Here is a 12,519-nt window from a genome sequence, read left to right on the forward strand (position 1 = left end):
CGGGAAAAACTCGGAATTCTTCATTCAGCCCCGGAGTTAATTGCCATTAATCACTTCCAGCGCTTTCCTGACGGTTGGAGCAGCCACGAGAGGGCAGGAGCTGCTGCTGCTGTTCGGCAGGAAAGGCGGTAAATACCAATTCCTAAGGATTGTCCGAATGAGTCTCCTTTTTCTGGAGGGTTTGATCGCCGAGCTGCTGCTCAGACCCTGTCCTTGGCTGTCTCCCTCCCTGGGGAACAGCAGGAAAGCTCCCATGGAGTGAACCCAAAGCCTCTCCAGGCCAGGAGAGCTGCAGAGACCCCAAACATCTCCCAGGCTCCCTGGTTTGTGGAGCCCCTCCTGTGCCAGTTCTCCAGGAAGATTTTTTTTTTTCCCTGCCCATCTGGAATTCAGAGGATAATGACCAATTTCAGTGTCTGGGAGAGATTTCAGGGGCAGGAAGCAGAGCTCCAGCTGAGAGCCTCGTGCTGCTCTTGCGGGGCTGGGAGTTTCAGTGCAGGTTTGAAGAGAAGGGAGAATGGTTAACCAGGCAAGGAGCAGGGTGTTCCAGAGAGCGGGAGCCTCTGCTGCTGGGTTTTACTGGGATTTGGCTGTCCTTAAAGCACTGCTGCTTCTAGGCTTTAACTTCCATGAACCGCCAGGGATCCTAAATCACTTCCTTGTCGCTGCTCCCTGCTCACGGTGTCGTGTCCATCTTTATTCACAGGCTGTCCCCAGGTGCAAAGATTTCAAGCAGGAAATGATGAAGGCAGCAGCAAGGCCATTTCTGGGAGACCTTTCTGAGGGATATCAGTGGCACTGGGCTTGGGGAACTCCAAACATCAGCCCCTGGGTGATGCCCTGAGGGAAACACTCACAGGAAACGTAAGGAAACCTGCCCAGCCCTCGAGGAAGGTAAGCAAAGCTCTTAGATGTGCTCAAGCCATTGAGGAGTCCAAAACCACCCCAAAACCCAGCTAAACCTAGGAAAAAACAGGCAAAAACCCCTAATAATGCAGGTAGCAGTGTGGGATCTGCTTAGAGAGCAGCTTGGACACCTCAAGGTTCTTTAATCCTGTCTTAGGGAGTTTAGGATTTTTGCTGTTCACTGTTTTTAACCTCCCTTCCCCTCAGCTGTCAGGGGGAAGCTGGCTCAGGTCTGGTTGGTCCCCCTGGGGTGAAACAGCCCAGAGCTCCTTGGAACAGGAGGAATTCGGGGCTGGGGAGCAGCAGGATGAGGAGCTGGCTGTGAGCAAAGCCCAGAGATCTTTGGAACAGGAGGAATTCAGGGCTTTGGAGCAGCAGGATGAGGAGCTGGCTGAGCAAAGCCCAGGTTTGGGCTGTGCCAGGCTCCTGTGCAGCTCTGCTGCAGCTGGAATGTGGGCAGGAACTGCTCCAGGGGAAGCTGGGTCTTGGGCAGCAGCAGGAGGTTCAGTGTTTGCCTCCCAAGCCTTTCAAAGGCTGATATTTATTCTGCTTCCCAAACTGCTGAAAAGGAAACAAAATTCCTCGAGTCTCCTCTGAGCCAACAGGAAATGCTTCTGAATTTGGATTCCTTCGTGACTCAGTTCAGAGATTACAAATGACCAAAACAACCCCACTGAAGTGTGGAGTCAACAAAAACAAGGCAGGAGATGAAAAATTATCCCTAAAAACGTTTGGAAAAGTATTTCTATCTGATATAAAAGGTGCTGCTGCTCCCAGCAACGTTCCAGTGATCACTTTATGTTTTCAGAAATTAAATTTATTCCATCCCACTGCGGGTCAGGAACAATCTGTGCCCAGGTGTTTTGTTGAGCTGTGTCCTGGAGGGTTTGTGGTTCATCCCTGGGTGTTTTTCCTGGGATTTCTACACTTGGAGGTCTCGGTGATTCCCTTTTAGGGAGATGGTGCCGTTCTCCTGGGATTTGCAGTTAAACACAAGAGGTTACATGCCCAAAATTAAATAGGAAAATGACTCAGCAATTAGTCACTGCATTGAAACACTTCTTTTTCTCTTCTACCTTTAAGTCTAGCAGAGCTTGGATGATTTAGGGCTTAAAAACATCCTGGCACAAAGAAAGAAACTCCTTTAGCAGCAGAAAGACAAATGAATCTATCGATACAACAGAGTTTATTCAGCCTAAAAGAGCTTAGAGGGGGATGCATTTCACAGGACCGTTTTTGGAAGGTGCAACAATTTCAATTCCTCATTTGCCAAAAAAAAAAAAAAAAATCACTAAAGAGAAACTGGGTTTGCAAAGTTTTAACTGCAGGGAAACTGTTACAGCTGGAAACTTTCCGTGTCATTAATTCTATAAAAAGGTGTACAAAAGGCTGCTATAAAAATATTTTGTTACAGGAGGCCTTACTTTGATACAGTCTGACCCCTAAAAACACTGAATAAAATACAGTAATCATCAATAAAACAATGAATGTTACCAACAACATCAATTTCCACAACACTCCATCCTTCCTGAGAGGATCAGGCTTGGTCCTTACCCCGGATGCTCCCGGGCTGGTGTTTTATGGAGTCACTGAGTTGAAGCAGCTCCTCCCTTCCCTCAGAAGGGGTTGGGGGGCTCAGAAGCCCCTGTGCAGCCCCTGGGGCCCAGGGTTTTGGGGGGCCCAGGGCCTTTGGGGGGCTCAGAAGCCGTGCAGCCCCTGGGGGGCTCAGGAGCCGTGCAGCCCCTGGGGTTCAGGGTTTTGGGGGGCTCAGAAGCCGTGCAGCCCCTGGAGCTCAGGGTTTGGGGGGCTCAGAAGCCGTGCAGCCCCCGGAGCTCAGGGTTTTGGGGGGCTCAGAAGCCGTGCAGCCCCTGGGGGGCTCAGAAGCCGTGCGGCCCCTGGGGTTCAGGGTTTTGGAGGGCTCAGAAGCTGCACAGCCCCTGGGTTCAGGGTTTGGGGGGCTCAGGAGCTGTGCAGCCCCTGGGTTCAGGGTTTGGGGGGCTCAGAAGCTGCACAGCCCCTGGGTTCAGTGTTTTGGGGGCTCAGAAGCCGTGCAGCCCCTGGGTTCAGTGTTTTGGGGGGCTCAGAAGCTGTGCAGCCCCTGGGTTCAGTGTTTTGGGGGCTCAGAAGCCGTGCAGCCCCTGGGTTCAGTGTTTTGGGGGCTCAGAAGCCGTGCAGCCCCTGGGCTCAGTGTTTTGGGGGCTCAGAAGCCGTGCAGCCCCAGAGCTCAGTGTTTTGGGGGGCTCAGAAGCCGTGCAGCCCCTGGGCTCAGTGTTTTGGGGGGCTCAGAAGCCGTGCAGCCCCTGGGCTCAGTGTTTTGGGGGGCTCAGAAGCCGTGCAGCCCCTGGGGCCCGGGCCCCTCTCCCTGGCCCACGTCGTAGCCCAGCTTGTGCAGGTCCTTGGTGATGACGTTGAAGCAAACGGTGACGAAGCCCTGGGAGCGCACGCGGGTCACTGCACGCAGGAGGGGAGGGATCAGGACAGGGGCTGGGGCTCCTCAAAGGTTAATTCGGGGATTGAATCAGCTCTGTGGCACAGCCACAGCGGGACTCACCTTCCCGTCCTTCTCCCTGCGCCACCACCCTGGGGTCTGTGAACTCCGGGCGCCTCCCCGTGAACCAGCTTGGAGGAGGAAAATACAAATTAATGAATGCAAAATACAAAATTATGAATGCAAAATACAAATTAATGAATTAAAAATACAAATTAATGAATGCAAAATACAAATTATTGAATGCAAAATACAAATTATTGAATGCAAAATACAAATTACTGAATTCAAAATACAGATGATTGAATTCAAAATACAAAATTATGAATGCAAAATACAAATTAATGAATGCAAAATACAAATTAATGAATGCAAAATACTAAATACAAATTATTGAATTCAAAATATAAAATTATCAATACAAAATACAAATGATTGAATGCAAAAGCCAAATTAATGAACAAAAAATACAAATTGTTGAACGCAAACCACAAAAGAATGAAGACAAAATAGAAATTAATAAATACCAAAAACAACAAAAAAAAAAATACAAAGTTATGAGTGCAAAATACAAAATTATGAATGTAAAATACAAATGAATGAATGTAAAATACAAATGAATGAATGCAAAATACAAATTATGAATGCGAAATACAAATTATGAATTCAAAATACAAATGATTGAATACAAAATACAAATTATGAATTCAAAATACAAATGATTGAATACAAAATAATGAATGCAAAATGCAAAATAATGAATGCAAAAATACAAATGAATACAAAATTATGAATGCAACATAGAACATAATGAATACAAAACACAAAGTAATGAATTGGGTGGCTGAGATTGATGCAGGCCATGAGATGATTGTCAGTGAGTGCCAGGAGGGTTTTGAAGCCTGATTCTATTATTGATCTAATATTCTAATATTCTATTATTGATCTAATTCAATCAAAGGTAAGTTTTGCCTGAAGGAAAAAAATGCAACTGGTTTCAGACATGTTTTGTTAAATCCAGGTTTTTTTCTGGGTTAGAAGAATCTTTCTGTGGCAGAGATATTGTTGAAAAATTCTTCTTGATCACCCAGAGAACCACGGAGGGTTTGAGACCTTGAATTTCTTAAAAAAAAAATTGGATTGGGAGTTGTTTTTTCATGGGTTTGCTCTTCCTGTGGCTGTCCTTCCAAAACAGCCCCAGGAGGATTCAGGCAGTAATTTAGTGCACTTAGCAGTAATTAATAATGTTTGTTATTTTTTATATTAATATAATATATTCATATGTTTACAGCGTTATATTAATCTAATTAATATTGTTGTTAATAAGTTTATGGAAGCTTTTCAGAGGACCCAGACACCTGAAAATGTGATTTTTACCAGAGAACAGAGAGCTGCTTATGGCACCGAGCAGTGACACCTCTGCACCAGAGGGGTGCAAATGCCCTTGTGCCTGAGGACAGGAGAGAAATTAATTCCTTAATGAATGAAAGTCGTTAATTGTTACCTTGTGAGCTGCTGCAGCCTCGAGGTGGACTCTGGGACAAACATGGCAATGGTTCTTTTGTGCCTGAAACAGAGGAGAGCCCAGAACCTCAGCAATGAATAAAAAGCAGGATTTTTATAGTTATGAGGGCACAGAATTCCTGGCACGTCAGGAACTTTCCCTTCACACAGAAGAGGTTTGTTTGCACAGGAATAACAGATCTTCCTCCATTCCCAGTGTGGGAATGAGAATTTACTGTGTGAGGAGCTGAGCTTCATGTCTGGGCTTTTTACAGGCCAGTTTGGGCTTCACAGGATTACCAAAATGTATTTAACGATGGAAGAATTCTGCTAGAAAACCTCTGTGAACTGACAGGGCACCATGAGAAGGTTTTTGGCAGTTTTTTTTTGTTTCAGAAACAGCAGAATGTGGAGCAGGATGTGTCTGAGCCCTGCAGGTCAGGCTGGCACTCACCTGCCCGGCACAATGAGGACATTTTTGGCAGTTTTTGTGTTTCAGAAACAGCAGAATCACTGGAGCAGGATGTGTCTGAGCCCTGCAGGGCAGGCTGGCACTCACCTGCCTGGCACGAAGGGCACGTGGACAGCTCCATAACCTCTGACCACATCATGGCCAAAGAAGTCAGGCCCGTAGACACTGAGCACAATCTGAGGCCCTGCAAGGAAATGGGGGTCAGGGGGGGCTTTGGCACCGGGGCCAGACCCCCCCCAGCACTCACAGCCAAAAGGGTTGGTGCTCTTGAAGGTGATGTCGATGGGGAAGTTCCAGACCAGCGTGGTGGGCGAGACGCTGCTCTTGGAGGTGATCTGCGAGATCCCCTCCTCCAGGCCCTGCGGGGAGCAGCGGGTGAGCCGGGGGCTGGGCTGAGCCCGGGGGTGGGGACACGGCGACACGGGGTGGGGACAGGGGCGGTACCGCCGTGGGGACCCAGTCCGGGCCGTAGACAAAGGAGAACTTGCAGTAGAGGTCATCGAATCCCGGGAACTGCGGGGGAGAGAGAGAGGGAGGGTTTACTGGGAATTTCTGGGGGCGAGGATCAGGGTGCTGAGGGCAGCCTGTGCCACGAGACTGGGACTGACAGGCTGGGATGGGGGGGATGAGGCTGGGATGGATTTGGGGATGGGATTGGGATGGGTTTGGGGATGAGGCTGGGATGGGTTTGGGGATGAGGCTGGGATGGGTTAAGGGGGATGGGTTTGGGGATGGGGCTGGGATGGGTATGGGGATGGGATGGGTTTGGGGGGCTGAAGCTGGGATGGGTTTGGGGATGAGGCTGAGCTGGATTAGAGGGATGAGGCTGGGCTGAGTTTGTGAGGAGCTATGACAGGAATGGTTAAGTGGGATGAAGCTGGGATGGGTTTGGGGATGAGGCTGGGCTGAGTTTGTGAGGAGCCATGACAGGGATGGTTAAGGGGGATGAAGCCAGGCGGGGTTATGGGGGCACTGAGGGTGTGCGGGGTTGGGCGGGATGAGGATGGGTTTGGTTTGGGGCTGAGGGTGTGCAGGGTTGGGCGGGATGAGGATGGGTTGGGTTCCGGGGCTGAGGCCGGCCAGGATCAGGGGGGTCACATTCTCATCCCGCGCGGGCGGCCGCAGCACCGAGACCGTGCCAGGGCGATCCCCCCATCCCCCCGCGCTGTCCCGGTGTGTTTCCCGCGGTGCCCCCCGCTCTCCCGCACCTCCCCGCTCTCGATCTCGCCGCTCACGGCCAGCAGGAACACGCTGGGCGCCGCCATGGCGGGCACGCCGGTTGCCGTGGCGACGGACGGGGCGGCGCAGCGGCCAAACTTCCCCGGCGCCGCGCTTCGCTTCTCTCCGCGGGGCTCCCGGTCCGCAAAATCGCCCCAAAATCGCCCCAAAACGCGGCCACCCCACCTCCGGAACCCCCGGCAGGGGGTGTCTCCGAGCGGATCCTACCCGCTCCCCTCAGCCGCTGAGCCCGCCCGGCGCTGCCCCGTTATCCTAGCACCGCCACGTGTCCAGAACTTTATTAATTATTATTATTATTATTTAATATCAGCCTGAAACAACCCCAGCCGGGGCTCGGCTTGCCCAGGGGACGGGCACGGCCCCAAAGCTGCCGGGTTTCAGGGACAGCGCTCTGAGGGGCGCACAGGGCGGGGGTTTGGGGTGCTCGGAGCCGGGCGGGATCCCCGGACGGGCTGGGATGATCCAGTTCGGGATATTCCCGATCCTACAATTCCATGTGCGGAGGCCATGGCCGCTAGATGATGCTGCCGGGCAAGGGCCGGAGCAGGAGGTGTCGGCAGGGAGAAGGAGGGAAATGGTGGATTTTGTGCTCCCCGGAGGCTCGGCCCCAGCGCTGAGGAGAGCGGCGCTCCGGCCCTCAGCAGGGCGGTTCCGCCATGGAGAGCGGAGAGACGCCCTCACACCGCTGGTGGGGACGGGGCCGGGCAGAGGAGGGAACGGCACCTGCCGGGTTAATTATCCCGCTCTAATTAAAAGAGGAAAGGGGGAGCTGGGTGTGTAAATAAGGAGGATGGACGTGCTGGGGCTTTGCAAGAGCTGCACCCGCTGAGATGGGCTGATGGTGGCTTGTTCTGGTGGTGGCCACGGTGTGAGGGTGACAGGACGGGGCTGGACTGGTGACACGGTGCTGGCCCAGGGCTGTGACAGTGCTGGACTGGTGACACGGTGCTGACCTGGTGCTGTGACAGTGCTGGCCTGGTGCTGTGACAGTTCTGGACTGGTGACACGGTGCTGACCTGGTGCTGTGACAGTTCTGTACTGGTGACATGGTGCTGACCTGGTGCTGTGACAGTTCTGTACTGGTGACACAGTGCTGGACTGATGCTGTGACAGTGCTGGACTGGTGACACGGTGCTGGCCCAGGGCTGTGACAGTGCTGGACTGGTGACACGGTGCTGGCCCAGTGCTGTGACAGTTCTGGACTGATGCTGTGACAGTGCTGGACTGGTGACATGGTGCTGGCCCAGTGCTGTGACAGTTCTGGGCTGGTGATATGGTGCTGACCTGGTGCTGTGACAGTTCTGGACTGATGCTGTGACAGTGCTGGACTGGTGACACGGTGCTGGCCCAGTGCTGGACAGTTCTGGGCTGGTGCTGTGACAGTTCTGCACTGGTGACGCGGTGCTGGCCCATCGGGACCGTGGCTGTGCCAGGGAATTGCTGCCCACACACACGTGTCAGGGCCATGGAGGCTGCCCAGCCTGGCTGTGGTTCATCCTTCTCCTCCTTTCCGCACCCCAGGCCACCTTCCCCTCTCCCTGAGGAATTTTGGGGTGGTTCATTGCTGCCAGACCCTCTGGGGAAGGGTGGGAGGAGTGGAGGGAGCCCTTCCACATTTCAGTTGGTGTTTTCTCTGTCCGTACCTATTTCAACTCGGTTTTTCAGGCCAAACAAATTTGGCCAAGAGAAGAATGGGACGGGGAAGCAGGAGGGATGGGAGGGAATGCCTGAAATGTTATCCTTTCTCCACAGCCCTTCAGAAATGCTTCAGGGAAAAGAATTCATTTGAACTGAAAATGATCAGGGGTGGTGGGGGGGAAGTAGAGCAGTTCTGGAGCAGCTGTCTGGAGCAGCTAGTGAGGCTGTTTAATTAACACTGCTCTTGGCTACCAGCTACCTTGGAGCCAATTTCAGGACATTTTTGCTGCCTGGCAGGTGAAATACAGCTGCTGGAGGAGTTCTCCCAGCAATAGGAGACCTTCCCCATGGCAGAGAGACAGCAGGGGGGTTATTCAGCGGCCGTGAGTCATCTGTACCTGCATCTGGAAGGACTCTGTCCCCTCCCAGCCATAGCAGGACTTTTTATTCTTCCCTTCTTTGCATGCCAGCCTTGTTTTAATTAGCTGTATTTTTAATCTTTGTGAGCAGAGTGAAATCCCAAGCAAGGAAGTGGTTTTATCCTGCTGGAAAACTTAATTAATGCTCCATCAGAGAGTTTGATTTCCAAGCATGATGAAGGTTTGTGGATGGTGGTGACCCCGTGGGTGTTATTTAGCAATGCTGCTGTTTCTCCTGCCTGTTTAAAACATTCTCCTCTTCTCCAGGACTTGTCCTGGTGCTGTGATTTTCACGGGAAGCCTCCCTGGGGTGTTGGGAGCTGCAGTCATCCTCCCAGGGAGGAAGGACATGCTCCTGCTGATCACTGACTTGTCACCTCTTCCAGGTTGGATCCCAGCTCCTGGAGAGCCGTTCCCAGTGTCCCTGCAGCACTGACCTCTGTGCTGGAGGCACGGAGTGGAACAGCTGAGGGAATGATGTTTGCTTCATTCCCAGCAAGAGCCAAGGGCTGGAAAGATTAAAAAAAAAAAAAAAATTCCAAACTGCTGGGAGCTCTGTCACTGGGAGCTTCTGAATCCAACCCAGGCACTGTGACCTGCCCAGGCTCCGGGTCCAGGGGCTCCCAGAGAGGCTGGAGAGTTGTGCTGAGCCCTTTCCCTGGGTTTTACTGGAATTGCCCCTGGACGAGCCCTGGGGAGGGCTGCAGGGGCTCTCCTGCTCCCGGGCAGAGCTGCAGGGCCAGTGCGGGATACCTGTGGGCTGTATCTCCTGCCCATCACCCCAGCTCTGGGCTCAGCCACTGCGACTGCAGCAGGAGCAGAAAATCCCTGGAAAACTGAGTGGGAAGACAGGCTGTGCTGCAGGGAGGGAGCAGGAGCAGCTCCTTTGTCTCCATTACCTGCTCAAGCCCCACCAGAGCAGCCCCGGGGCTGATCCAGGGAAGGTGGGAGGAACACAAACAACACCACGGTGCCACGGCACAAAAGTTTATTTCGAATCCCAAATATTTATGATCAACACCCGGTAAATGGCCAGTGAAATACATTAGATGGTGTCATTCATCTGCAATAAAGCTTTTGTATTTTTAGAGTTGTTTGCACAGCATTGACTCATCCCTGCCTGCCAGGAGGCTGCGGGGAGCTTCCCTGCCCTTTGTCTTCCCTGCCTTTTGCTCCCGCTGCTCAAACCAAGCAGGAGGTGAGTGGGATCTCCCAGCAGCACACACAGCGGGGTCTTCCTGCTGTAATTCCTGCTGAATTTCCTTACCTGGTGGTGGGAAGGCACCTGGGTGAAGCCGGGTGGATTTTGTGTTGCGTGGCTGAATCCCAGAATGGTTTATGTTGGAAAGGACCTTAAAGCTCATCCAATTCCACCCCTGCCATGGGCAGGGACACCTTCCACTATCCCAGCTTGCTGTCCAGCCTGTCCTTGGACACTTCCAGGGATGATCCCTGTGTCCATGTGGCTGCCAGCCCCATGCCAGGGGCCCTGCTGGGCCCTGCTGTCGCTGCCAAGGAGCTGCAAAGTGCCTGGTCTTCCCTGAAGAATTAATTTGTATTGGAACTCGTTATCATTAGTGAGATTTCTTTTGGTTAACGAGCAAAATGAATTAATGAGCCAGTCAGAATAAATTGACACAGAGGCAGGGAGGGGAGAGGGTGAGGAAGACCTGGGGAGATGGTGCCCAGAGGGACAGTTGGATTTGATAGGGACATAAGAAATAAAAGCAGGGAGAAGGAGGGGATGGTAAACAAGCTCCTTCTCCTGCCAGGCACGGAGCCCTCCTGCTTGTGTCCACTGGCGACTGCATTTTTTGGGAATAACTCAGGTGGGAACTCTGTTTTCCATGCATCCACCAGACCCTGCAGACGTGGCCACGGGCCCTCGGCAGCTTGTGCCTCCACGTGGGGCAAAGCAGAATCAGAAGAAGCTGCTCCAGGGGACTTCAATCGAATATTCAAATCATGAATCTGGATCTTCCCCGGGGTGTGACTTAATGAGGGTCGTTGGCGTTTTCTCCCTTTCATTGTGAACAGATTTATTTTTCACTGGACAGTCCAACATCCACAGGTGGAAAAAAAACAACCCAATGCTACACGTGAGGGACACAGGTGAAGGGTCCTGGCATGAGGAGCAGCCCAAGCTGGGTATGGGGCACTCCTGGTGACATCTCTGCATCAGTCAGGGGAATCGTGGAATTATAGAATGTCCTGAGTGGGAAGGGACCCACAGAATCATCGAGTGGTGCCAAAATCCAGGGGGTGCAGCAGTGCCACTGCACATCCCCCATCCCAGGCAGCCCCCCGGCACCTTCCCAGCCTCCAGAGGGGGGCTGACCCTGTGCAAAGGGCTAAAGCGTTCTGTGGCAGCACCACGATGCTGGAAGAGGATGGAGCACCCACCTGGAGTGAGCTGGAGTTATTCCAGGGGCTCAGCAGGGTTCCAGCAGAGAGACACGAGCTGCTCAAAACCCAAAGAGCCACAGAGATTTCAGCTCCTGTGGCTCTGTCAGGGTGTGCTAAAATTCCTAATTAAGCCCCCTCGTCTGGAGGATGAGGTGGCCCCAGCCATTAAAACCCAGCCATGGTTTGAAAACTTAATAGGGGAAATTTAATGGATGAAGTCAATTGAATTATTCATCCCCAGAAAGCTTGTACAAATATCAAATGCTTATTAGCATTCATGCAACCTGTATGATCTCACAGCTCTGACAGATTAGGGTTGGGGCTAATTGCACCCAGGATGGCGTCAGATTTGGTGCTTGGTATTTTTTAAAGCTTTTTTCCCCTCCCCAGCATGACAAAGAGAATTTCAGATCGATGCCATCTGAGATTTACCCTTGAAGCAGAGCCCCTGTGATGGTTTCCTTCCTCAGCGTGGTGGTTTTTAATCCCTGTTTGGTTCCTGCTGCTCCCAGGGTGCTGAGGTGCTCTGGGCCAGCCCAGATGGACACAGCCCCCGTCCCTGCGGGCTGGGGGTTTGCTGGAATGGAGAGTGCTGGGGCAGAGTGTGGCTGATTAATGGACAGGACTGAATGGCCATTAAAAATGCAAAATAGAAATCGATCCAATTAAATAATCATGACTTGCATTTAGCCCGTGCTTTTCACTTCCGATCTTAAGCGAGGCTTGCAGACAGTCCGGGGGGAAATTGCTTAATGCTGCAGAGATTTAATCAACAAAATTAACACTGCTGATGTTAAATAGTTTCTCTGGTCATGGCCAGGTTTGGGGATGCAGCTGGGGGGTTTTGCACCTGTAAGTCCAGGTGAGCGTCCCCGAAAGAGGCATCAGGGAGCAATCCACGGTCACTCTGTGCTCTTGGGAAATTCAGTCTGAGCTTGATTCTCCCCACGCTGCCAGGATGTTCCTGCAGGCTCGTGGGGCTCTTTTGGGTCCTGATGAGCTTTGAGGGGTTTGGGAAGGGCTTTGGGAAGGGTGGCAGGCTGAGAGAGCCAGAACCAGGAGCAAATATCCCAAATCATTCCCGACACTGCCACGGCCTCAAGCCCTTCCAAGTTGTTCCACCTCTGTCCATCACCACCATCAGCCACCAACCCCGTGGGGAGAGGATTTTCCCCCTGAAGGGAATTCAGGCACAGGGCCAAAAGGGAATTCAGGCCTTTTCCAGCAAAGCGAAATCATCCCAGCAGTAAATGACACCCTGAGTGTCCCCTGATGCTGAGGGACACCCCGGAGCATCCCCCACCCCTCCAGGCAGGACTCAGCCTGGAGCAGAGGGATTCACCTCCCCTCCTTAAACCGCAGCAGAAGCAGTTTGCCATCCTCCCCAAAGCACTGCTAATCATGGATTTTGCGGCTCTTTTCTGGAATTCCTCGCTATCCCACCGAGA

The 12,519-nt window shown here is 52.3% G+C and overlaps 1 protein-coding gene across 2 annotated transcripts; it reads right to left on the reverse strand.

The window, feature by feature from the left end:
• Positions 1-1,682: 1,682 nt before the first annotated feature.
• On the reverse strand, positions 1,683-6,824 carry B9D1 (B9 domain containing 1). 2 transcript variants are annotated; one of them, XM_038151226.1, is made up of 7 exons: positions 6,578-6,824; positions 5,814-5,882; positions 5,617-5,728; positions 5,457-5,553; positions 4,899-4,961; positions 3,458-3,525; positions 1,683-1,879 (listed from the first exon to the last, which is right to left on the reverse strand). In XM_038151226.1, the coding sequence occupies exons 1-7, from the start codon at positions 6,632-6,634 to the stop codon at positions 1,698-1,700; spliced, it is 648 nt and encodes a 215-aa protein (XP_038007154.1). In that variant the 5' UTR covers positions 6,635-6,824; the 3' UTR covers positions 1,683-1,697. The 2 variants fall into 2 exon arrangements, with proteins under 2 accessions (XP_038007154.1, XP_038007155.1); XM_038151227.1 differs by lacking the exon at positions 1,683-1,879 and adding an exon at positions 3,125-3,357 and having other exon boundaries at positions 6,578-6,766.
• Positions 6,825-12,519: the final 5,695 nt, after the last annotated feature.

Source organism: Motacilla alba, chromosome 14 (assembly GCF_015832195.1).
Source record: "Motacilla alba alba isolate MOTALB_02 chromosome 14, Motacilla_alba_V1.0_pri, whole genome shotgun sequence".
NCBI classification, from domain to species: Eukaryota; Metazoa; Chordata; class Aves; order Passeriformes; family Motacillidae; genus Motacilla; species Motacilla alba.

Excerpts from the sequence above, each read along its gene's own strand:
- B9D1 (XM_038151226.1), bottom strand. The coding sequence starts at position 6,634 with ATGGCGGCGCCCAGCGTGTTCCTGCTGGCCGTGAGCGGCGAGATCGAG. Across the intron at positions 5,883-6,577 it reads GCGAGATCGAGAGCGGGGAG|TTCCCGGGATTCGATGACCT; the intron begins GTGCGGGAGAGC and ends TCTCCCCCGCAG. Across the intron at positions 5,729-5,813 it reads CGGACTGGGTCCCCACGGCG|GGCCTGGAGGAGGGGATCTC; the intron begins GTACCGCCCCTG and ends TGCTCCCCGCAG.